Raw genomic sequence first — 25,349 nt, 5'->3', positions numbered from 1 at the left:
CGGTAAAGTCACGTAAGTATAAAATTAAATAAATCACGACGTTTCGGGCGCAACACAAGCGTCTATCATCAGGTGGCAAAGCATGGTCTGCTGCTGAGGCAGACTGTTTTGTTTTAAATTGGTGTAGCTCAAGGGTTATAACAACAAGGACTGAATCGGGTGGGAGGAGGGCGACTTGAGTCAACAAAGACAAAGATCCCCGTGTAGCCTCACCATACTGTTAGAGCAAGTGCTGTTAGCGAGCACCTATGAAGGCCGGCACGACACACAAGGATGGTAGGTGGCCAGCACCACGCCCGGCCGCCTTTGTCTCCCCGGTGACGATATTTACACAATGTACCAGGTACTTAATTGAGGCCGAGCCGACTCAGGGGAGGGCCCAGAACCGGTTCAGAGAATCGTCACTGGTGCTGGTGGGCCATGAGAGGGAATCGAACTCGGGTGGCCGGGTTCGTGGCCGCAGGGCGCTCACCGCTGCGCCACCGCTCCCCACTGGAAGTTTAAGACGGAAGTCCACAGGCGAAGTCACACACGTGCCCGGGCAGAGTTCATAAATGGATTGTACAACGAAACGCTGCTTTATGCCGATGATTAAAGTCTATTCTTACACCTTCGATGATGCACGCTTCGAATGGGGTCACGGTAACCGGGGGGGGGGGGGGGGGGGTCCGGTTTGGGGTCGTCACTCCCCGGAGCCATGAACGACTGACTGCGTAATAAACTGGGGGGGGGGGGGGCGGTTTAGATGAGGTCACGGCCCCCCACCACCCTGAGATGTCGCGTCGTGAAAGCGGATTGGAGAGGGGGCGAGGAATTCAGCGCGCTCGACAGGAGCCTGCAAGGTCGACGCAACGCGGGCACGGCTCCGGAGCGCACCGCGTGGCACCGCACACCGCCATCCCAGAGCAGCAGGGAGTGACGCCTTCCGTGGCCTTTGAGTTACGACATCGAGGTCACAACCAAGGGTGCTGTTAACCACCTAACGGGATTCATCTTCTTGGTTCTTTCGGTAAAGTCACGTAGAAGGGAAGTGATAAAATAATAAAAATAAAACATAATAAAATAATTCTCACGACGTTTCGGCTACAACGCAAGCAGCCGTCTTCAGGTGAAGAATGAGACACTGCCAAGCTAGGAGCTTATATATAAGCTGGGTTGGAGGTGGAAGAGCGCCTTAACAAAAAAAATGTGCATATCAGGAGGAATTTAGCATATTCATGAGATATGCTAAATTCCTCCTGATATGCACATTCTTTTTGTTAAGGCGCTCTTCCACCTCCAACCCAGCTTATTTTTATTATTTTATCACTTCCCTTCTACGTGACTTTACCGAAAGAACCAAGAAGATGAATCCCTGCAGTCACGAAAGCTTTAAATCGACACCTAACGGGGTTTGAGTAGAACGTATTGCACGTGAAAGCCGGTGGTCATGGGTGGTCACTGACGGCGCTGTTCAAGCGTCACTCGGGCATCTTTCCCAGTGACCTTCCTTCAAAAAGGGGAGCTGCTCACGCAAACAGCTCCCAGAGCCAAGACCCTCCCCCACTGCTTCGCCAAAATGAAGTACTCGGTGAGCTGCATAAAAGAGCGACTTTTGTCATCAACCGCCGTCTCATCGTCGATCGGTGCCTCCAGTAAGATGTTGTCCAGCTCTTCTCGATTAGTCGGGCTCGAGGCCTCTCCAATGACGCGAGGATCTAACAGACACGCCAGTCCACGGGCCTTTCCGTACATGAACTGAAAGCGACTTGCTGCCAACTTGATCAGGTTGTTGATCTCTTCATTGCTCGCATGACTGTCTTCGTGCAGCTTGGCAAACTCAGCAGGGAGGGCGTCAAAATCGGGCAAAACTTCACATACTGGTAGGGTCAGACTTCCTGCAAAAAACTAAATGGTGTCTTTTTATAATAAACCTCAAAACCTCACCCGAACCGACCCTTCGGGATATTGAGTTATTTTTAATTTAAACTTTATCAAACCTAATTGTTTTAAACCTCGCCTTGCCACCCATGAACCGCAGACATCCCTGGGTTGTAATCCAGACCCCCCCACCCCCACCGATGATTAAACAGAGATCTCAGCCCGGTCACCAGTGACTGAACAGTCACCTCTCGGTTAACAGTGACACCGGTTAACGGATTTTCGGTTAACGTTTCACCTCCCATAGTGACCCCATGGTTTAGACTTAACGTTGTGATGTCACGGTACCGTGTTTACGTTCTGCACGCGGGGCGCCAATTTCAGCCAATCAGAGCGCTCGCACGTGGGGGCTGAGCAGTGCCGTCAGCCAATCAGCGACGCCCATTTGAGGAGTTTAGACCTCGACTGACTTCTTTTTCCATTTCGTTTTCTCTTGCAGACTCAGGTTTTTTTTTCAACTTAAAAGTAAATTTGATTCACAGTTATTTCGGTTAACGGTAGTTTTCATGGAACGGACAGGAAAAGACAACGGAATTAAAATTATTTCCGGCTGCCGTGTGATGGAGTGCTACTCCCTCTACAGCGTGTGAAACATTTGCCACTTAGGGAATCCCAGAAGTAGCTCTGCATTACCAACTTCTATGGGCTGCAAGTCCACCCCCCACCCCCCCGCCAAAAACAGTATCCGTCTCGTAACTCGGCAACGACAGCGAGACTGGAATAAAATCACCAGCAGACAAAGGCAAGAAACGAAAAAAAACGCAATCTGACGCGGTGTTGAATCGAGGCAGAAAATATCTTATTTATTGGAAGAAAAAAAAAAGTGCAGAGAGAGGCCGGCCCAGCGACCGAGGCGACGTGCAATCGATCCCGACGACGCAACCCCTCCCAGCGGCCCCAAGGCTCCGGGGGCCGCCCCCCCCCATCCCCTCGTGGTGGGGGGGGGGGGGGAAAGCTAGGCTACGAGTAACATCTAACACGGCTCTACGGATCACACAGAGTCCCAGAGGCCTTCGAACAAAGCACCGTCGTACGCGTATATTTATTACGTCAGTTTGTAGTAAGTGTCAAGCTGCGGCGGACTATTGCAGACTTCTCTCGTCTGGCCGCACGTGCCTCTGCACTGCAGGGCACAGGGACCGCGACGCTCGCAGCTCAGGAGACAGTGATCCGACACGCGCTGCAACGCTGAAGCACGCGCGCACGCTTGCGCGACGGGTCGTTAAATACGCCAAACGGCACCGCTGCGCGGCACTCGTACTGGAAGTGTGCGGGCGCTCACACGAGCGTCCGGTACCTGCTGACCGCTGAAAGGCAACGCAGAGGTTTTTTTGTGTGTGTGTAAAAAAAAAAAAACACCCTTCTGCACGGTCGTTTTGCGCGGAACCTACAAGCGATAGTAGTAGTAGTATTTTCACAACAGCATCATCTTCATACTTTTTTTGCGTCCGGACACACGGCTAACAGAACGACTACGTGGAGACGGCAAGCGGCACCGCCAAGCGTTCCACGGGCAGCCCCCCAGCAGCTTGGGCGGTGCGGAGTGGAGGGGGTTGGGGGGGAGGGGGGCGGCTGCCTTGTGACAAAGCCGGGCAGGAGCGGCTGTGCTCGTGAGCGGCCGTGGTGCAGCTGGTCCTCGGTGCCTCCGTGGCACGCGCCTGCTGCTGCTGCCGCTGCCCCGTAGGGGGGGCGGGTGGACACCCTTGAGGTGGGGGGCCCCGGGGGACGGGGTCCTAGGAGGGCCTCACCCGCTCCCCAGGGAGCGCGTCACCTGACCCTCCCCCGCCACCATCATGGCCGCGAAGCGCGACGCTCGGTTTTCCAGCAGCGTGGACGGCGAGTCGAACTCCACTACCTAGGGTCGGCGGAGAGGTGGTGAGGGAGAGAAATCGCGCGTTACATAGATGCGGTGGTGGTGGTGGCGCTGGACTGCCATCCAGTACTTTTGGGTCAGAGAGTGTTGTTGGATCGTGCGACTGTTGTTAAAACTCCCTTCCCCCGTCGGCGACGAGGAGGTGCTGTGCCCCTGGCTTTCCAGGACAAGGCAGCGCAGCAAAAACGTGGGCTCCACCTGCTCCGTCTGTGGGATAGAGTGTTTCCCCCTCGCTACGCACATGGGTTTCCTCTGGGTGCTTCCCAGTTTCCTCCCACATTTTAACAAAAACCGCTCATTAATTGACCTGTAACACCTTAATAAGCAGACGACCGCAGAGCTTGGGCAACTGTTGGCACTGGCTTATCGCGCGGCCGCCTTAACCGCTCGCCTGTGGTACCTTGCGCCTCCGAGTTGCCTTCAGCGCGAGCGAAAACTGAGCGGCACGTCACAAGTCGAAATCATTATTAGACTGTCGCCATCATCTTCGTCTCGGGTGCGGCCTGCGTGTGCGCTGGCCCCGTGGCCCAACGTGCCTGTCCCTGGTCCATGACCATGATGCGGTCGCAGGACAGCACGGTGTTGAGTCGGTGGGCGATGGTGAGCATCGTGCAGTCCCCGAACGCGCGACGGATCGTCTCCTGGATCAGCGTGTCGGTCTCCGTGTCGATTGCCGCCGTGGCCTCATCCAGCAGTAGAATCTGTCACCATGGAGACAGAGCGGTGGTACGGGCGGGGGGGGGGTTAAATGGCACTTAATACCAATTTCAACTGCAGCCGGGGAAGAGCGGCCGATTAAATTGTAATCAATCTTGATTTGAAGCTTTCATGACTGCAGGAATCCATACTCTGGTTCTTTCGGTAAAGACACGTAGGTATAAAATAAAATAAATCACGACGTTTAAATTGTAATCGGCTGAAGGTGAGAAACCCCCCCCCCCTTACGGCCAATGACACCGATGATGTCACCAGGCCTCAGTTACCACCTCCCAAGCAGCAGCACGTGTGGTGGGGATGGAGTCGACACTCCTCCTCTCCCCCCCGCCCCAACTAGTCTCATTCTCTGGATGAATGGAGGTATTGAACCAATAACACTATGTAGCACAATTTTTGGGTAGTGTTATTTCCTAATTGCTTATGGCTAAAAAGTATAGAAAATGGCTGTTATTCCCCACAAACTTTACTTTTGTGACCAGGACTTTACGTGAAGGAATGACACAAATGCACGTCACGTTTTCTCATTGAAAATAGGTACATTTCAAAATACCACTGTCCTGGTCACAAAAGCAAAGTTTGTGGGGAATAACAGCAATTCTGTACTTTTGAGGCGTAAGCAATTAGGAAATAACACTTACTAACCCAGGGACAAAAAAACTATTTTTGTTACACAGTGAAATCGGATTGCTCGGGGGTGGTGGAGCAGTGGCCGACCCAATCGACGATCCCTGGATGCCCCCCCCCCCCGCCGAGACTCTTGAAAAGGCAGTCCACCCGGTGGGTGCGGTGAGCGTGTTTGCCGCCATCGCACCTTGCTATGTCGCAGGATGGCGCGTGCGACGCACATGAGCTGCCGCTCGCCCACCGAGAAGTTCTCTCCGTTCTCCATCACCTCCGTCTCGAGTTTCTGCGGGAGTTGTCCTATCTGCTCGCACGCACGCACGCCGACAACGGCCTCAATAGACATTTGGGGCAAGTGCTGTAAACGAGTAGCACCTATGAAGGCCGGAACAGCACACGAGGGGGTGTGGGTGGCCAGCACCACGCCCGGCCGCCTTTGTCTCCCTAGCGGCGATGTTTACACACCGCACCAGGTTCTCATCCGAGGCCGAGTTGACCTACAGGAGGCCCAGGAACGGTTCAGAAAATCGTCACCGGTGTTGGCCGTGAGCGGGAATCGAACTCAGGCACAGCACGCTAGCCGCTGTGCAAACCCGCTGCAACTACCACCCTCTCACACACACACGCGCACGCACGTACGCACACGCCGGTTCCAGCCTCCGCCGTGGCTTTGTCTTGGCAAGCAACTCGTAGCTCTGACCTCCGAGCCACCCCCGGCCACCTCCCACAAAAACCCAAACTGGACACGGGACGCAGGACGAACAAGGACGTGGTGACGGCGCAGACGACAACGGGCAAGCGTTGGGTCGAGCGACGGTCAAGTTGGGCGACTCACGTTGTCCTTCATGTGCGTGCGTTCCAGGGCCTCCCAGATCTGCTCGTCCGTGTACTGCCCCAGGGGGTCCAGGTTTGTGCTGAAAAGCAAAGGGCACCAATCAACGGGACCGCCTCCACATTTTTATGAGGAAGTCGGAGAAATTGTCGTTATCCCGTAACAAAAATAAAACTCTGAAAAATTATCCTCATGGGATCACACACAACAGCACAAAGATCGCCCCCCCCCCAACCACAAAACACTTGGCAGGACCCTCCTGAAAAAAAATCTCTCGAGACTTTGCAAGGCTTTCCTGGGTAAACCAGCATTGTCGTTATACAACTGATAACAATTATTATCACGGCTGTCCGGCTGAAAGCCGAATTCAGAACGGCAGGATGTCAGCGGTGCCAGTTCAGTGTCTCTCCTGCATCCTCCGAACGGGCCCGGCCAAGGTCGCTTAGCGCGAGGCTCGTACCGAATGGTCCCGATGAAGAGCACGGGCTCCTGGGGGATGATGGAGAGGCGGGAGCGGAGGTCGCCGAGGCCGATGTCGCCGATGGGAACGCCGTCGATGGAGATGGAGCCGCCGCAAAGCTCCACGAGGCGGAAGAGACACACGCCCAGCGACGACTTGCCTGCATCGCACGCGCACGGCACGCGGCGGTGAGAGGGCGGCACGCGAGAGGGCGGCACCGCCAAGAGCGTGCGACGCTCGTTAGGGGAGACTCGGCAAAGTTTCCACGATCGAAGGACGATGATTGAATCAGACGTGCATCCTCGTCTGTTTATATACGTGTGCTATAGCCGCCACAACTTTTATGTTTGTTTACGTAGACTTGGAATGGATTTGAAATGTCACGTGTCCGAGCCAACTTTTGAAACAGGAAATGCATTTTACTTGATGTTGGGCCTTACCTAGTAAAATAAAAAGTTTAGTTTTAGTTTGTTTACTTGTGCCGGCCTTCATAGGTGCTCGCGAACAGCACTTTCCCCTACAGTCTGTTCAGGCTATACGGGGGATCTTTGTGTATGTCCGTGTGTGCGCGCGTTCGTGTGTGTGCATTCGCGTGTGTGTGCGTGTCTGTGTACGTGCGCGTGTGACGAACCGGAGCCCGTGCGCCCCACGATGCCGACGTTCTCTCGCGGTTTGATGTTGGCGGTGACGCGCTTGAGCACGAGCGGCAGGCCCTCGCGGTAGCGCATCTCCACGTCCTGGAAGGAGACCGAGCCGTGCTGCGGCCACTCGGCGGCCAGGGGCTTCTCGGGGACGTGGTCTGGGGCCTCCTCCTCCAGAGCCTGCGCGGAGCGAGAGCAGCATGGGAGACGGTGACGACGACGACGGTGAAGCAGAGATTCACACGAGCAACACGCGGCACACGACACGCACATACACACACATGGTACACACACTACACATGGTACACACACGCCACGCAGACACTACCAAATCGTACACACACTAAATATATTACACCTAAGAATTTCCCAGGACCACAAACACACTGCACATTAATCACACGTCTGCGCGTACAATACACGTATTACACAGGTGTCACACCCTCGCCAAACAGGATGCCCCACACCCATTACGTGCCCCCCACCTCGATGTAGTGTTGGATTCTTTCCACCGAAGTGAAGCGAGCCTCCGTCTCGGACGCCAGGCGGATCGTGAACTGGAACGTTCCCGTCAGCTGCGGGGGTTTCACACGGACAACGGGGGACGCCGTCAGGTGGATTGCATCGAGACGCTCGCCCCGTTGAAAACAAACCCCATGACACAGACCACGTTGCAACAAAAAACAAAGATCCCCTGGACGACCTCACACTGTTGCGGGCAAGTGCTGTTGGCGAGCCAAGCGTGGTGGGTGCTGCTCGTCAACACAAACATCGTCACGCACACACGAGCAGACCACAGGTGGACAACAGCCGCAGCCAAGTGCCACTTAAGTGCCGGTGATGTGCGCTCGGAGGCTATGTGAGGTAACAAAGGCAGGTGGTGTCGGAACAGACCCAGGTGTTATGCGTGGCGTAACGACACGCAGACAAAGAACCCCCCCGCCCGGTACAGCCGTAACAGGTCGTTGAGGCAAATGCTGTTAGTGGGCACCTATGAAGGCCAACACCACACACAAGGGGGTGTGTGGTGTGGCCGGAACCACGCCCGGCCACACTATCACTTCACATCGGCCGCGAGCGAGAATTGAACCTCGGGTCTCCGGGTTCACAGAGCAGAGCCCCTCAACCACCGCACCACCAACAACGACACGCGCCACCGCGCGTGACCCGTCGCCACCCAGTCTCCGAACGGCCCCCTTCCCCGCCCCCCGCTCCCCACGCCGCCCCCCCGGCCGCCCGCCCCACACCTGTATGGCGTAGGAGATGGCGAGCCCCGCGTAGGCGGCGGGGATCTGCCCGTGCATGAGCACCATCATGAGCGCCGTGGTGGTGATGAGCGCGACACTGATGATGTCGAGCCTCACCGCCAGCCAGCGCACCGCGCAGCTGAACAGGAAGAGGCACGCCTGGTTCGTGTCCAGCAGCTCCTGGTACCTGCGCACACAAAGATGAAGATTCTCCGTTTGTGTGTGTCTGCGTGTGAGATGGCTACCTGCCGAGTAGCGCAAACAGTACACAATGTTGTCCTACATCCGACCGCATAGCGGCATCCGAGTGAATTCACACTGCATAGTAGAGCGAGTTTTGTACGGCGGAAAAATCACACAAACCGAGCTGGCATAGAACCTGCCCATCACAACACAGGGGAGACAGGACTCTGTCATAAACGAACCTGTGCAGGAACTCGTCGGACTTGCTGTAGGCGTGGATCGTGGGCAGGCCCTGCAGGCTCGCGGCCACGTGCGACATGAACGGCGAGTGGCTGATGTTGTCCAGACGCTTGAGCTCGCGGATGAACACCCTGACGGGACACAGGCGAACCGCGCGCCGCCTTAGCCGCGACACCCGGCGGCAACGCGCATCGTGCAACACCGCACCGCTCGGCCTGTTAAGGTTGTTTCACGCGAGGGATTTGCAGGCCGCGTCCACGGTTGTCGCGAGTTGCCTGCAACGGATGGATGGCCTGCAATCCCCCACTCTCTCTGTGCCTCGCCCAAGAACACCGTTGCACGTTACACCATTGAGAGAAAAAAAAAGACCCATCTTCACCAAGGGAAATTTTGGCCGATTTTTTGGTCAGGTGAATGACGGTCACCAACCCCACACCCCAGCCACCTCAAGGTCCTGCCATGTAACAATTCACCCAGCACTTGCAAAGAGCCGATTTGATCGCTTCATCTCCGCGGCAAACGACCCCTTCTCAAGACACGTCCATCGTTAAGTGTCACCCACCGGCCACCGTCTCGTATAGCCGCGACTCGTGCTGCCCGAGTGAACTAACTTTTCTCACAGACCACAATGTACACACGCACCGGGGGCGTTACTAAACGTTAGACCTGACGCAGCCACGTCGTTCACAACCGCCCGCAGCTCACCGCGAGATCTTATTGATGATGAGGAAGAGGACGCAGAGCGGGATCACGGCGAGGAGGAACCAGGGAAAGACGGCGGCGATGACGCCCAGGCAGAAGAGCACCAGGATGACGTTCTGGATGAAGAGCTCCGCTTGAAAGGGCATGCGCACGTCCACTGTGAACACGCACGCAGGCACCACGAGAGTCAGAGACTTACGTGCTGCGATTACACGCGAAATGTTTTCCCGGCCACTCGTAATCCTACGTGTGGAACTTCAGTGAGGCCACGGGGTTGAGCTTTGGGCACCGCACGACTCACGGGGGCGTCCATCCGGATATTTGGCCAATACCAGTTACTACATTGCGTGTTGTTGGGTTTTTTTGTAGCTACGGGAGCAAACCAGAAAACCCAAAAGAAACTCATGCAGAGCCGGGGGGAGAGAGTTGAGGGGTGGGACAGACTCCAGAGCGCCCCGAGTTGGTAATCGAACGCAGGCCGTGCGGCGTGAGCGGCACCGCTGCGCCACCCTGCCGCCGTCTACTTCTACGTGGAGTGCCCGACGACGACGCGTCGTCTGCGTCGCGGGCGGCGGCAACTACGGTGGTGGCTACGGCGGTGGCTGCGGCGTCGCTCACCCTCGTCCATGTCGCGGGAGAAGCGGTTGAGCAGGCGCCCGGTCGGCGTGGTGTCGAACACCGTCATGGAGCTGCGCAGCACCTTCAGGAAGAGCGAGTCGTGGAGGCGTGACGAGGCGCGCAGCGTGCCCTGCAGACGCGTGCAGCGGCAGCGAGGGCCCCGGGGTTAGTCGCGCCCATGATTGCGCACACACACAAACAACGCGCATGTGCAATATACACTCGCCACACCACACACAAACGTACAATACCCAAACATGTGCGCAACACATATGACACTTGCAACGCACACACATGTCGACCACACACACACCCCACCAACTGCACCACACAGACCGCACATGTGCAACAAAGACAAAGATTCCCCATACAGCCTTAACAGACAAGTGCTGTAAGCGAGCAACTATGAAGGCCAATACGGCACAAGAGGCGATGGAGTGGCCAGCAGCACGCACGAGTTCCATTATTTATACATCGCACCAGGTACTAATTTACAGCCGAGTCGATCTAGGGGACGCCCAGGACCAGTTCAGATAATAGTCGCTGCGGTTGGCGGTCGTGGCGGGAATCAAACTCGGGTCGTAGCTGGGTTCGTAACACAGCTCCCCACAGACATTGAAACACATGCGCACGCGCGCACACACGCACACACGCACGTAGCACGCGCACACACGCACGTAGCACGCGGGCAGAGCGACTCTCCGCTACCTTCACAAAGGCGATCCCGCGCACAGCCTTCAGGAACAGCATGGCCACCATGGAGAGCGCGTACACGCCGGCGTAGAAGTGCATGTCGCGGTTGTCCTTCATGCTTCCCATGCCGCTCAGCAGCGTGTCGTTGGCGCTCCACGTCGACCAGTTCTGAACAACGATCGCGGTGGGGGTGGGGAGGTGGAGGGAGGTGGGAGCGATTGAAATTCCACTGAGACCAAGATGTTGGAAGACGTAGATTCGAGAATATTAATAATATTAAAAATCACGTTGGGAATAAAAGTGGGCTTGGGTAGTAGGGCACGTTGCATGAAGCGATGACGGGCTGGCGGTCAAGGTCAAAGGAGAGAGCAACGCCCGACCACAGACATCCACTGCAGAAAAGGAGCGGTGAAATCGACGACTGTGTGGCACCCAAAGGAGCGAGCACGCCGGATGAGATCTCCACTGGAGAAGATGGAGCTACGAAATAATATCGCGGCGCGTCAGCTCAACGGACCGTCGCATCGCGCAGCCGCTCGAGACGACGGCCCGCCTTGGGGGGGGGGGGAAGGCCAACAGCGGACAGATCGCGGCCGACGAGGAAGTCGCGACGACACATTACGACGACGTCGGCGGCATTGGCGACTCACCCCGCTGCCCTGCTTGATCCAGTAGCTGAGCCACCAGTTGCTGAAGGCCGTGCTTCCCACGGTGAAAATGAAGAGCGAGAGGATGGCGATGAAGGCGCAGGGCCCCCCGGCGGCGCCGATGTACACCGCGTACACCGACCACGGCACAGAGCCGTGGCCCTTCTCCTCGGCCGTCATCAGCTGCCCCTCTTCCTCCTCCTCTTCCACCTCCTTCTCCTCCTTGCTGACGGCCGGGGCGTCGTCCTCCTCCGTGGCCATGGCCACCAGCTGCTTGTTCTTCAGCTTCTTCTTCTCGGCCGGCTTCTTCACCGACTGCCGCGCGCTCTGCTTCTCGTCGAGCTGGCAAGGGGCAGAGGGGCCGTGGTCACGAAGCGCTCCCAACAACCCCGTCCACGCAGCATCGACGACGTCGTCATCATCACAGGCTGAGTTTATGATAGGACCTTTTTTGACAGTATCAAAGTGTGAAAAATAAGTGTTCATAGCTGCTCACCCCACGAGCTAAATGCTCTGAAATGTGCAATGTCTTTGTACGGATCGCCTTTTGGTGTTCTCTGGTCTGACACTGGCAACATTTTGCTGTCTTTTCTTGGATTTTCTGTTTGCACTTAGTCACATATTAACTTTAAGATGTTTTCTTGTTCATGTTTTTGTTTTTTGTTTGTTGCGGTTGCACCCGATTCAAGAGCCGAATGGCTCACAGGGCTATACCTAATACATGAACTTGAACTTGACTAGGCAAATCAGTTTCAAAGACAATGCAAATGTTATCAGAGCATGTTGTATTTGCAAATTCACCACAAGGACGTGTGGTTAATGCAGACTTCATCTCTTGCAAAAGGTTTCTATTTGGCGTTTGAACATCTTAACACCTGCTGTATTGCCAGACAGTGTAAAACCTATTCTTATTTTTCATAGTCATAGTTTAGAACATTTCATATTTGCGCCATGCTTAAGAGTGTTGCCTGCGCTGAGAAAACTTGCGGTGTCATTTTTTAAACGTAGCCAATTTGGACAGTGACGCAGGGCACACAATGGCCTACTCCGTTCGCAACGATGTCAGGGGATTTGTTTACGTTCAGCGACAAGCACACGGCGCGTCAATTCCCGCTAAAAACGCCTGCGGTATTAATCAGGGTGGCCTGCCAGAGTGAAACCGCCAACTTCTGCAGCGACAAACGGCAAACTCTTGGCCATGTCACAGCCCCCAAAGGCAAAGATCCTTTGGATTCCTCCGGCATGAATAAATATTCCGGGTACGTGCATTGCCGTGGGGGAGCACGCGCATGTGTGCGCACGTCCCGCGCATGCGCGCGTACCTTGTAGTGGGAGCCCTCGTTTGCCGAGTGGAAGAGCGCCGCGTAGTCTCCGCTGTTGTTCATGAGCTCGGCGTGCGTGCCCCACTCCGCCATGCAGCCGTCGCGCATGAACAGCACCACGTCGCACTCCGCCAGGTACTGTGCGAGCGCGCACGCAATTACAACGGGAATTAGACGACTTCCGCAGACACCGCGAACCGAAGGGACGTGGAACTAAAGAGCTCAAGCCGTAAACACCTCACACGCGAATACGCACGCAACACACCATTTACCCAACCCTTGTGTGTGCGCTACACATACAAGGACAACGATTCCCCCATATAGCCTTAACAAGTTCTGTTAATGAGCACATCGGCTGGCACACCACACGAGCGGGGGTGGCCAACACCACTGCCCGGGCACCTTTCTCTTCCTAGCAGCGATGTTTACACACCTCGCCAGGTACTCATTCGAGGCCGAGTCGAAGCTAGGCAAGGCCCAAGACCAGTTCAGATAATCGTCACTGGGTTCGTAGCACAGCGCTGTATTACCGCTCAGCCACTACACACACATGCCACAAATAAATCACCAAACACGCGCACACAGCCGGGCCTCGGTTAATCCAAGCCATCTTCGGTGGCGAGCCGGCGCCCTCACCTGCAGCTGGTGCGTGACGAACATCACCGTCTTGCCGCGCATGCCGGTGCGGATGGCGTGCGTGAAGAGGTGCGCCCCCACGTGGTTGTCGACGGCGCTCAGCGGGTCGTCCAGGAGGTAGATGCTGCGGTCGCTGTACAGCGCCCGCGCCAGGCTGATGCGCTGGCGCTGCCCGCCGCTCAAATTCGCTCCTCGCTCTCCGATCTGCGGGCACCATCCATCGCACACACACGAGCGCGCAGGATTACCGCCGGTGCCGGTACCGGCGCAAGCTCAACAGCTGACATTTTAAACTCAACACGCAAGCGCCGGCCCGTTACAGCCCGGCCGCGGGGAACCGGTCCCGACGTATCTGTGCCGTCTATAAGGGGTGAGGGAAAAACGGGGGAGGCCCACTGCACCAAGTGAGGCCATCACGATGGGGAAGGGGGGGGAAGCTGAAAATGTAAATGGAAAGAGGGAAGGGTGACTGAGGGTTCTTAACGACACAAATCTGGTCTCGGCTCACCACGTGGCCTCACCAGAAGGTCGAGCGCCAACGGGAGCGCGCTGGCCAAGCGCGAGCGATGGGCGGCCGAGTCTCGCGCCGGTGTCGCGGACCGCTGCGCACGAGTTGCGACAGCTCTCGCTACGGTCGCGTCCATCTCACAGTCGTCACGACCAGAGCGCGCGTGATAACGGGGGGGGGGGGGAAGGGGTCGTCGTCGTTTGGCGTGCGAGCGGGGTGGGGGCGGCGGGGTCCCCTCTCACCTCTGTCATGTCTCCGTACGGCAGCATGGCCAGGTCGATGCGCAAGCAGCAAGCCTCCAGCACCATGTTGTACCTGCACGCACGGGGGCGTGCACACACACACGCAGGTGAACACACACAGGCAGGTGAAAACACACACGCAGGTGAACACACACAGGCATACCCATTCCGGTGGCCCTTCCTCAAGCGCCGCGGTAATGACCCCTAAAAAATCCTCCTGTGAGGCTATAATTGCACAGCTATGCGCAATTCAAGAAGAAACGATGTCAATGACAAAACGGATTTTGATGAACATGGATCACCCATTTCAAACCCTTTTAAACAGTTTGCCTTGGAAGCTAACCCCCCTTTTCTTGAAGACGACCGCTTGTGTTGCGATAGAAACGTCGTAGTTCTTTTTTATTTTCTTTTAACCTATCTACGTGACTTTACCGAAAGAACCAAGAATCTGGACCACCCACGCAGGTACACACCTAGGCACGACGAGTGCGAGCCTGTTTCTCTCGATAAAACAAACACGCCCACGGTGTCTGTACAGCGCCTTGAGATGCTGGCGCAAGACGCGTCGGGGTGACGGCCGGTGGTCGAGCTCAACGACAGAGTAGCAGCTAAGGAGGGATCGCGCCCGAGACGTACAGGTACCAGACAGACAAGATTTTGCCATCGGCTCGTGTTAAGAATCTGTTAAGAGATGGCAACGGCTTGGAGAGGCCTTCACATGGCAGTAGTTAAGACGTGGCTAACGATAATGATGATTAGAGACCAAAGCTCATATTTCTTAGTCATGGCTCAGGCTTGGCTCTGGCTCAAGTGAGGAGGCTCAAAGACATTCTGAACTCGAGCCAGCTCCGAGCAATGGTCCCAGCCGTGCTCAGGATTTCCGTGAGTCCGGCTCGAACTGAGCCACGGCTGAACCGCTCATGGCGAGTCTTTAAAAGCGACAGAGCGGCCCCCTCCTCCCCCCCCCCTCCTTTCCCTCCCTCCTCCCCATACCTAGATTTTCTCCATAGCATGCTGGTTATTTCTCCCCTACCCGCCACCCTAAAGCGAGCACCCTTCCGTACGGTTCCATCGCGACGGAATGGATTAACCGTTGATTCCTCTGTACCCCATCAACGGAATTGTACGGCGTGTTGTATTGGGCTCGTGTTTGGTTGTCAAAAACAAAACAAAAAAATGAGGCCGCCGTGGAGCCGGGGCGGGTCAGGGGGTGTCCGTGGCCGGCGCCCACCTCTCCTCGTTGTAGACCTTGCCGAAGAGGATGTTGTCGCGAACGGTGGTGTTGAGGATCCAGGCCTGCTGTGCCACGTACGCCAGGGTCCCGCTTACCGCCACGCTGCCCTCCAGCAGGGTCATCTGCACGCACACACGCGCCACTCGCGTCAGCAGGGGCACGCCGACACGCACGCACACTCGCTCGCGCTCTCTCGCACTCGCTCGCTCTCGCTCGCTCTCGCTCGCTCTCGCGCGCACGCGCTCTCTCGCACACGCGCACTGCCAGGCGCTCTCGCTCAGTCGTTCGCACAGCCCCACACGCTCCTTGCGCACACGCACACACGCACACACGCAGTGTCTTCTCACGCGCACACACACACAGAGCCGCCACAGCCGGCCACCGCAGCGAGCATCGCCCATCGCGCATGGCTGGCTGCTGACGGCTCGTCGACACGATAGGCCATGTGCCGTATCATTACAAGAGGCTTTTTTTCTCTTTTTATAATTATCACTGTCATTCGTAATTCTCTACAACCTGAAAAAAACGCTATCGTTTCTGTCGGGATATATGTAAATATTACGCATTCGTGAATTCCGTATAATTCTGCATAAATAATTAATCGATAGAAAAACAGCAATAGGCCCTAACCCTGTCATTCACTCGCACCCTTTTACCCAATAAAAAGTAAGCCCGCCATAAACCAAAACCCTAAACCCCAGCTCCTAACACAGCCCCTGACCCAACCCCTGACCCCACAAGCTACTTTCCCCTTAAGCCAGTGGTTCCCAAACCTCCTTCAAATACAACAACTTTGTCCGGTTACCTTTGGCGTTCTGCCGGGAGGCGGCAGGGGAAGGCACAATCGTCGGCGCTAAAACCTTCCGACGTCACGGCAAAGCAACGCACCGGTTAAACCCGGCCGCTCACTTCGCCGCAGCATGGGCCACGCAAGATGCGGAGCTTGGGAACCGCTGACCTAAGGAACTCCCCCCACACACCCACCCTCCCCCCCTCCCCCCTGTGCCGAACAGAAACCCCTTGAAGGCGAGCGGGCGGGAAGGAGGACGGGTAGGGGCAGACGGGGGGAGGTGCGGTGGAAATCGTTCTATACCTACAAACCCGTAGGCACTGTTGGCTCCTCTAGCACACCCGCTGCTGTGCTACTAGGGAGAGAAGGCCTGGTAGGGAGACAAGACGCGTCAGGGTTGGCTTTGCTCGGCAATCCCGGCCCGCAGGGCTGTGTCTAGCAAGGCTTTCTCCCTTTTCTTTTGCTTTGCGTCAACGGCAGCTCGGCCGGTCGGCCGGCGGCGGCTGGCTCTGGCGGTACAGGTGTCCCGTGGGGTTCGCCGGCCACAAGTCGTCACCCAGCCAAAAACGTAAAACTGTGCACGGCGGCGTCGAGGCCGTGCGCGAGCTCCGACCGCCCTACGGTGCGGGAGCTGGGCACCGTGTGTGGATCGTGCCGAGGGTAGCAAGACGTCGGTAGGCCTGTGCCGACCCACGCAGTGGACTGAGCAATGAGGCTGCGGTTACTGTTTTATCAATTTGATCGTTCGCTTGGACACATCACCTGTAGCACCAGTGAAGAGCAGCGCAGCGTTTCGGCTTTAAATTTGAACCAATTTCGGTCTCCATCGCTACTCAGCTGGGTGTTAAGATTTCCTCATTAAAACGTGGCTACGGTTGCGAATGCTCGCTTTGGGTAGCTTTGTGCCCGATGTCAAACACAAGATGGGGTTCTCCCAAAAAACGGGCGTGTCCATGACATCATATTTCTACTTGTCCGGGTGAGGTGACACCGGTTTTGTTTTTACTACACGTCGGTGGATTGACATCTCGAAAACCTTTTTCTCTTGCAACGTCGAGTTCCACCAAAACATTTACGAAGATAACGTCGACAGTTACCACGCGAGCCAATCGGCGCGGGCGAGTACGGCAAATTCTGCCTGCAATTTCAGCACGGGCGCCGACACCCCCGTGAACGGCGCACGGGCGGACCCCTAGCGAGAGACCGCAGAAGCCTTTCAAACACGCTGGCGCTCCTCCCTACGGCTGCGCATTTGGGCTGCTCGCCCGTTGCAGCCAGGCCTTGCTAGAGACAGCCCGTCGGGCCCGGGCTGAGACGGGCGGGGAGACGGGGCCTCCCCGCTCCTCCCAGGACGAGCCAGCCCCCGACCTCAAAGCAACAGCAGAGCCACTCCTCAGCCACTCCACGGGCCGCGCGCCACGGTGGCCGCAAAGGCCAGGGACCGGCCGCGCGAGGCCGGAGCGCCCTCCAGCCACAGCAGCCCCCCCCCCGCCGCCGCGAGCGGGGGGGGGGGCCCTCGCTGGCACGGGTGTCGGGCCCGCCCGGCGTGTCCGTAGCCCGAGCGTTTACCGTGGACGCGCTCGTGGACTTCGCCGTCTCGCACCGACCCAACCGCACGCTCGCTGCGCCGCCTCGCCAGGCCACGGGGGGGGGGGGGAGGTGATGGATCTCTTCGCGAATTCAAGTGCGGGGAAGCAAAGAGGAAGGCGGTGGTGGAAGGAAGTCGTTGGTTCGGATCTCTTGATTGTGGAAATGGAGAAGCGCAAGACGGTGGATGACGACAAAAAGCGTCACTCCCCCGGCGAAAAGCCAGAGTGAGCCCGAGCGGAATGCGGGGCTTCGTTTGATGGGAATATTACGCCGCGAGGTGTTTTTCAATTCCATCACCAGCAACAAACACCACGGTCGGCCGGAGCGTGTGGGCTCGCGACCCGTGCATCGATCGGCACGGCCGCTACTACCATCGAGCTCGGCAAGGCGCCGTGCCGATTCACCAATTAAAAAGTGGGGGGGGGGGGAGGGAGGGGCGAGAAGTAGCGGGGGAGCGAAGGGGGCATCCCCCCCCCCAGGGGCGTTCCTCCAATTGCCCCCCCCCACCCCACGTAAACGAGAGGAGCAGGGGAAATCGTGCGAGGGCGACGACGTGCGGAAGGAGCGGGAGCGCCAGACTCGGGGAGGCCGGGCCGAGCGGAGAGACCCCGCAGATGTTGCCGAGAGCCGGAGCTTGGCTCGCAACCACGAGGCCACATCCAGCAGGTAAATAATACAGCATCACAGCGAAAAAATCGACAAGTCAATAAAATGCACTTGCAAAAACAAACGAGTAAATAATGCTCTTAGAAGACGGGTTCGCCTTACCGCATGGCGATTCCTTGGGAAGACGGTAACGGGGAGAGTGGCGAAGTCCTGCGCTGGGGACGCATGTTAGTACAAGGACCCTAGCTCCGGCCTACTCCCCCGAGCCTCGCTAATCCTACCTACCCCACCCTCTACATCCTGGGTACCCCACAGCCTCAAACAGGACCCTAGGGCATAGTCTGTTTTCGTTCGCATCAGCACGACGGAGCACACACACACACACAAAACAGGAGCGAGCATCGGACTCATGGTGTCGGTGGGGGCGGCAGCAGAGGGTAAAGCCAGGGGATGAGTTAACAGGATGTGTTGGGCTGTACCACTGTCAAAACCGCACCACGACAGAACTGTTAGGCACAACCTAGGCGATGCTAAACAGTGGTGGTGGTGGTGGAGGGGAGGGAGGGGGGGAGGAGGAAGGGGAGTCGGGAGGGTAATTAAAGTCGGCGCGGGACTCACCTCCGTGATTTACTAAAAAGGGGCACGCGGCCAAAATGATGATGAGCTGTACCCGAGACCCTAACGCACCGCACACCCGCAGAGTTTAGGAGAACAAGCCAAGACATCCTGTTAACTGCACCCCTGGGCACAGCAAAAGGCGAGAAGGACCCGGCACCCAAAGGCACCCCCGTCTCACCTGCCCCATGACGGCAGAGATGAGGGACGTCTTTCCACTGCCCACGCAACCACAGATACCCAGCAGCTTGCCCTGCAGGGTGGGGGGTGGCAAGGGCACGGCGGAAGCAAGCGCAGCATCAGTAGTCGATCGGAAGAACGAGAGGGTTGGTGGATTAGTGGGTGGATGGGTAAGTTAGTGGATTAGTGGGTGGGTGAGTGAGTGGGTGGGTGAGTGTGTGGGTTGGTGAGTGGGTTGGTGGGTGGGTGGGTGAGTGGGTGGGTTGGTGGGCTGAGTGAGTGAGTTGGTGGGCGAGTGTGTGAGTGGGTGGGTGGGTTGGTGGGTGGGTGAGTGAGTGAGCGATTGGTTGAGTGAGTGGGCTGGTTGGTGAGAGAGAGTGAGCGATTAGTTGAGCGAGTGGGTGAGTTGCTGTGTCTGAGCGCGAAGAGTCCCGCCCGGGATTTAAACGCGCCCCCCCCGCCCCACGCTTGCGAACGGTTCGGGGAAACTGGTCTAGATTCCCGGGACGTGCAAAGAAACGTCGGGGCGTCGTTCTCAATGCACGTCGGAGGGCCGCATACGGCACAACCGAGGAAACCTACGCACGGGTGGTAACGCGGAGCAAAAGTTGCCAAGTGTGCAAAGCGGTGTAGAGAGGCGCATGCCGATATTTTTCAAACGGCTCAACATGTGAACAATACTTTTAAGTTCTTCCGCTGTGAAGTGGAATGACCGACAGGTACCTCTAAATTAATGAACAGCGCCAAGATGAGCCGATTAATCAGAGGGTGTGCGCAGTAGCTTAGAGCGGGTGCACGCTTAGAATAAACACTGAAGGACAGGCCCAGGACGGCACGGATCAAAGAGCAAACACACGTTTTTGAGTTATATCGTAAACCCACGACATGTACAATGGTAAATGTCGTAGGTTTACTCTCCAACACACCGGTGTGCTGAAGTAGTAACTAACTGGCAAGTTTTGTTTTACGTGACAAACCTCACTCATTGGCTGTGTCGGGCGGTGGTGGCGGGTTTAACGACACATTCATATTTACGCGCTCTAAACCAAACAAAAAAAATGTGTCATGAATAATATTGGTGACGAAAGCCGTGTTGAACGCGCACACACACGAGAGCGCGCGTGCCCCCGAGTTTCCGCTCCCTCTCCTCTCTCTCCGCTCACCTTCTCCACCGCGAGGTCCATGTTGTGGAGCACCTTGAGGAGCCGCGACTTGCGGAAGATGCTTCGCGTCTCGTCCTCCTCGTCGGGGCTGTCCACGAGGAGGTGGCCGATCTGCTCGGTGAGCGGCCCGGCTGGGGGCGGCCGCTCGGCCACCACCTTCTTGGCGGCGCCCCGACGGGAGGCATCCTTGGCCTTCACTCGCCCCTTAGGCTAACGACAAAAGCCCCCTCATGTCACACCCACACGGTGGCGGCCGTGACCATGGCGGCGGCAACTGAGCAAGCGGCGGGGGGGGGGTGGTTTAAATCCCGGGTGGGACTCCTCGCGCTACGAGACAGCAACTCACCCGCTCACTCACCCACCTACCAATCGACTCACTCACTCACCCACCTACCAATAGACTCACTCACTCACCCACCTACCAATAGACTCACCCACCAACCCACTCACACATCCACCAACCCACTCACACATCCACCAACCCACTCGCACACCCACCAACCCACTCTTAATTCACCACACTGCAGGTCCACTTCTTCCCTTACACCGCTCCATTTTGGAATCCCCCTCCCACCGTCATCTTTTCCAAAGCTCTTGTAATAATGATACTAACCTTGCCCAATTACACAACTTTGGCAGTGCCGTTTGTTGCCGCCGCATTTGGCATTTTGGGCCCTCTGGGCCTGTGCTCAAGGGACCGTGGGAAAGGAAAAAAAGGCAATTGTTTGTTTGATGCAAGCACAACGGGAGTGCCGAGTAGGGGGCCGCGATTTGGAACGCACCACGGGCGAGCGAGCGCGCGGCGATGCCTGGGTGCTGCCCGTCAGCGTCTCCCAGGCCAGCGTGGCGTTCTTCAGCTCCAGCGCGAGACCGGGGCGGCTGGGCTTGGCTCGCGCTACGTGCAGATCCTCCATGAGCAGCAGGCTCTGTGGCACGGCAAAAGGTGGGCCACAGAGAGGTCACGGTGCATCGTGAGCGCGCGCGCACGCGCACACACAAGTAGGAACGCACGCAGCGTTATAATAACGGTAGTGTCATTTTGATGCTTGGGCAATTCTGATAGCGGCAAGGATATTTAAGATGAGCTGTGTAGGGAACCATGTTGCACTTTCAGCAATTCGAGTTATTTCTAAATTTGTCACGAACGTTTTCCCGTAACGCCGGCACACAACGGCCGAAGGCCTTCCCGAACGTCACGGGGTCTCTGGTAACGGCCACTGTGAGAAGCGGACGGTGCACATTTACGACAGAAACACACGCAGTATTAAACAGGGCGGCCGCTGGGGTCGAGCCACGAACCTCTACTCTCGCTCAGCCGTGCCACACCGGCTTGCCCGCTCAGCCGTGGCCACGGAGCACTACACTCGCATGGAACTTTCAGAGTTAGATTCGTTTTATTTTTCTAATCTTCTCCAATTTCATCATCCTGGCGTTAATTATAAAACGTTCGCTCCAATTGGCAACGGTAACGTTCGTCGCAAAACACGGAGCTGTAATTTAGCTCGGAGCTCCGGAGACGTCGCTGGAAGGGATGACGATACGATGGGCAGAAAACAAGCGACGGCACGTGAGTTGAAGGTGATAACGTGCACGAGTGGATGGCAACAGCGGAAACGGGGTGAAATCGTCTCATGCTAATAAAAAGTGAGATTTCATCATAAGACCGTGCGGGGTGTCGATGACATGTGGAGGCCCGGTAGAGGACACACATTGGTTGACGATGGCAATGAGCAGGGGATTCTAGCCGTGAGGTTGTGTCGAGGATTCGGGGAGGTGCATCGCGGCGAACGGGTCTTACTGAGTGGTGCAAACCACATGCCATCTTTACCTGGAAGCGGTCAACCGCAACAGAGGCCTCGGAGAGAGCCTTCACTGAAAACGGAGTCACTTTGAGGGCAAAGGTCATGGCATTAAACACCGTCACCACAGTGAAAGCCTGGGGAATAAACGGAAAAGAGGATGCCGTTAACAATCGAGGCAGAAAAAGACAACAGCATTCAACAGAGGCAACGCGTGCACGTGCATGGAACTGTTCCCTGCGTTTACTCAACGTCTCAGCGCAACATTACGGACGCATCAACTCGCTAGCGCTACAAAACCCGCTTTAAAAACACAAGACGGATGAAAACCCGGATTCGAACCCAGAATCCCAGCGGCACGAAAGCACCGACGATGGCGTCCTTAGCTCTCGATTTTACTCCACGCATCGCCACATGCCCACCCGTTAAACACCCACCACTGGGCCCGGCCACTGGCGAAGCTTTCGAGCGTGCAGATGGGAACCGCAGTCTGGAAGGGCCGAGTTTCCGGGGAGAGAATTTGGCGTGGGAAGGGGGGTGGGCGCAAGGGGCGTCACCTGCGAGGCCTCCAGGTCGTATCCCAGCACCATGTGCATGGAGAAGGTGACGACGCTGGCTATGACGACCACGATGGGCGCGACGCCCACCGTGATGCTCTGCACGTAGCCCGCGCGTTCCATGATGCGCCGCTCCTCTGCACGCACCGCTGCGGGCAGACACGCGGGACAAACAAGACACACGGAATTTATTTGTCATTTTTTTTTAAACAAAGTTGCTAAGCGCAGGCTCAATGGGCCAACAAAACAAAAAAAGCTACCAGCAACAAACGCCATTATTGGGAATTTATTTTCAGGTTAGCCAGGTAATTATCTGACTAAATAAGCAAATCCATGGGTCTCCGCGTGAGTCTACGCAACGCGCCGTGGGTTTATGCAGCGGCATCCAATTGCGACCACGTCTCAAGACGCCACGCGGGAGAAACAAGTCGAGGCGGTCGAACGTAAACAACCTCTCGGCTGGAAGGCGGACGCAGTGGCGCGATGCGGTGCCACGGAGGGGCGGTGCCGCCGAGGCCTTACCCAAGATGTTGTGAGAAAAGGGCTTCTCCCACGCGTACATCTTGATGAACTTGATGCAATTGAGGACCTCGTTCATAAGACGGACGCGCCGGTCCGTCACGTCGAGGCACTTCTTGCGGAAGTACGCCGTGAGGCGGGACACGAACATCTGCGGCAGACGCGTTGGGGTTTTTTTCCCGCGAGCGCGAGTTCACAACAAACGCTACTTCGAGGCCTCGACGGCGAGGATTACAAATAAAATGAAATTCAACATAACGGATGAAAATGTTATTGTTATCAGTTTAATCTTTCATGTAGTAATGGCGAAGTTTACGTGGGTGCGAGATTGCTTTTTTGTGGCCCAGGTCTTCCTTGACTTAAAAAGGGTGTTGTTCTTTTTGCCTTAAGGCACCCACATCACCTGGTTCCAATAAAGTTGGGGGAAGAAAATAAACCAGTCTTCATGAATCCACTGATGGATGAAAGCCTCCTTCCCACGTCGTCAGGTTTGCTCGACAAATTCTTCACCCTGCCAGTCAGTGCCGACTGGCAAAGGGCGCGGTAGGCCTAGGACCGGTTTCGAAACCACTCGCCGCCGACGTTAATCGTGGCCGGGAATCGAACCAAGGTCGCCGGGTTCAACCACTGCACCCGCGCACCGCCATCGTTCGTTGGGGGCGACGTCAGTGGCACGGCGGGGGGGGGGGGAAAATACCTCGCGCCTCTTGATCTGTGCCAGGCTTGGCTATAGAGGGTGAGATGGGGGGGGAGAAAAACAAAGAGATGAAAGAGGAGACACGGGCGGGGAGTGCTCCTCACCATGCCGGGGTAGAAGAGGATGAAGACGGCCGAGCCGAAGAGGGCGGTGGGTCCGAGGATGAAGAGCGTGTAGACCATGCCAAGCAGCGCCACCAGCGGGCCCCCCGCAAGGAGGCTGCCCACGGCCGCCGCCTCGTACACGCGGTGTCCGTCCGTCGAGCAGATGTTCATCAGCTGCGGGGATCGTTTTAAAAGCGCGGGCAAAAACACGCGGGCACAAGTCCACACGCCCACACGTGCACGGTCAGAGATCGTCAGCGTCGACCGGCTTGCGACCGCCCGGGGCAACAGGACGATGGGATCTGGGTGAAGGTGCACAGAGGTTGGTAGCTGGGGTTGCGGGGTCAAACTGAAGGCGAGGTCAAGGCTTGTCCCCCGTCCTTCTGACTTGCCACGTTGCCAAGGCTACTTTAGAGCAGGCCGGCTCAATTTTGCCAAGAGGGAATGTGGGCCCGGCCTGGTTTAACACGACAGTCTTACTGGGCTGATGCGACTCTGGATACACGACCCACCCGCTCGCTCTTAGAAGGCCGGCAAAACCAAGCTGTTAACCCCATGATGTCATGTCACGGGGTTAACTGACCGTAACTACTCCCCCCATAAAGCACTTAAATTTCAAGTAGACGATGAATCGGGAGAGTGTGAGCTTTCCCAAGTTGAACACCGTCAATTAAGTCTTAAATTTACAATCGCTTCCATCAAGCGGTGGGACAGAAGAGATGACGAGGGAGTCGGAGAGGCAGAAGCAAGGAGCCATCCTCACATGGCCATGAAGATGTTTAGAGGACAATACCCCAGCAGCTGCACGCCATGCCATCCCAACAACCGTCCGTCATTGCTCGGGTCGAAGTTTCTAACGGCCATGAGAACGACACAGCTCTGTCGCCGGCCGTAGACCATGCGAGCGCGCGTGCGAGCGAGCGTCAACCCACCTCCCCCTGCGTCTTGTCGCGCAGGCTCCGCAGCTTGAGCACCTTCTCGTAAGCGAGCGACAGCGTGGCGCCGCGCAGCCTCGAGCCCGTGCGGTAGTTGAGCGCCCACGTTAGCGCCAGCGACCACGAGCGTATCAGCTCCGACAGGAAGATGGCGGCCACGAGCATGAGGCCGTAGGTGAGGTCGGCGGCCTCCTGCTGAGTGTACTCCAGCAGCCGGCGCACCACAAACGCCTAGCGCACAGAGCAAGGCACAGATGCGCGCAGCGCGTGAGCCTCGCGCTGCCCCGGCGCTGCGGCGTAGCTGTATGGGGGGGGGGGTGGGGGTCAAAGGGTGGGCACAAAAGCGGTTAAGTCTCGACGCGGTGACATCGGCGCGGGTGGTGACGTGTGTGACGTGGCATTTACTTAGCGCGTGTTTTTTTTAAGTAAAACTGAATTATAAGGGGGGGGGCGGGGGG

The 25,349-nt window shown here is 56.8% G+C and overlaps 1 protein-coding gene across 1 annotated transcript in view; it reads right to left on the bottom strand.

Moving 5' to 3' along the window:
* Nucleotides 1-2,697: 2,697 nt before the first annotated feature.
* Nucleotides 2,698-25,349, bottom strand: part of ABCC5 (ATP binding cassette subfamily C member 5) — a 49,480-nt gene continuing 26,828 nt past the window's right edge. The window contains exons 6-30 of the mRNA XM_061575339.1: nt 24,889-25,122; nt 23,957-24,130; nt 23,159-23,306; nt 22,637-22,785; nt 22,109-22,216; nt 21,063-21,206; nt 20,281-20,490; nt 19,119-19,190; nt 15,334-15,458; nt 14,103-14,175; nt 13,353-13,556; nt 12,717-12,854; nt 11,398-11,736; nt 10,763-10,915; nt 10,055-10,184; nt 9,440-9,593; nt 8,737-8,865; nt 8,312-8,498; nt 7,550-7,639; nt 7,055-7,244; nt 6,424-6,583; nt 5,967-6,045; nt 5,322-5,435; nt 4,326-4,494; nt 2,698-3,771 (exon numbers count right to left, since the gene is read on the bottom strand). Coding sequence (XP_061431323.1) covers nt 3,665-3,771; nt 4,326-4,494; nt 5,322-5,435; nt 5,967-6,045; nt 6,424-6,583; nt 7,055-7,244; nt 7,550-7,639; nt 8,312-8,498; nt 8,737-8,865; nt 9,440-9,593; nt 10,055-10,184; nt 10,763-10,915; nt 11,398-11,736; nt 12,717-12,854; nt 13,353-13,556; nt 14,103-14,175; nt 15,334-15,458; nt 19,119-19,190; nt 20,281-20,490; nt 21,063-21,206; nt 22,109-22,216; nt 22,637-22,785; nt 23,159-23,306; nt 23,957-24,130; nt 24,889-25,122 — 3,780 coding nt within the window. The 3' untranslated portion in view covers nt 2,698-3,664. The remainder of the gene's footprint in view (nt 3,772-4,325; nt 4,495-5,321; nt 5,436-5,966; nt 6,046-6,423; nt 6,584-7,054; nt 7,245-7,549; nt 7,640-8,311; nt 8,499-8,736; nt 8,866-9,439; nt 9,594-10,054; nt 10,185-10,762; nt 10,916-11,397; nt 11,737-12,716; nt 12,855-13,352; nt 13,557-14,102; nt 14,176-15,333; nt 15,459-19,118; nt 19,191-20,280; nt 20,491-21,062; nt 21,207-22,108; nt 22,217-22,636; nt 22,786-23,158; nt 23,307-23,956; nt 24,131-24,888; nt 25,123-25,349) is intronic.

The sequence above is a fragment of the Lethenteron reissneri genome, chromosome 58 (genome assembly GCF_015708825.2).
Source record: "Lethenteron reissneri isolate LAM-NWPU_2019-01 chromosome 58, ASM1570882v1, whole genome shotgun sequence".
Taxonomy (NCBI): Eukaryota; Metazoa; Chordata; class Hyperoartia; order Petromyzontiformes; family Petromyzontidae; genus Lethenteron; species Lethenteron reissneri.
The sequence above is the reverse complement of the archived record's forward strand: the minus strand, read 5'-3'. Positions and strand labels throughout refer to the sequence as shown.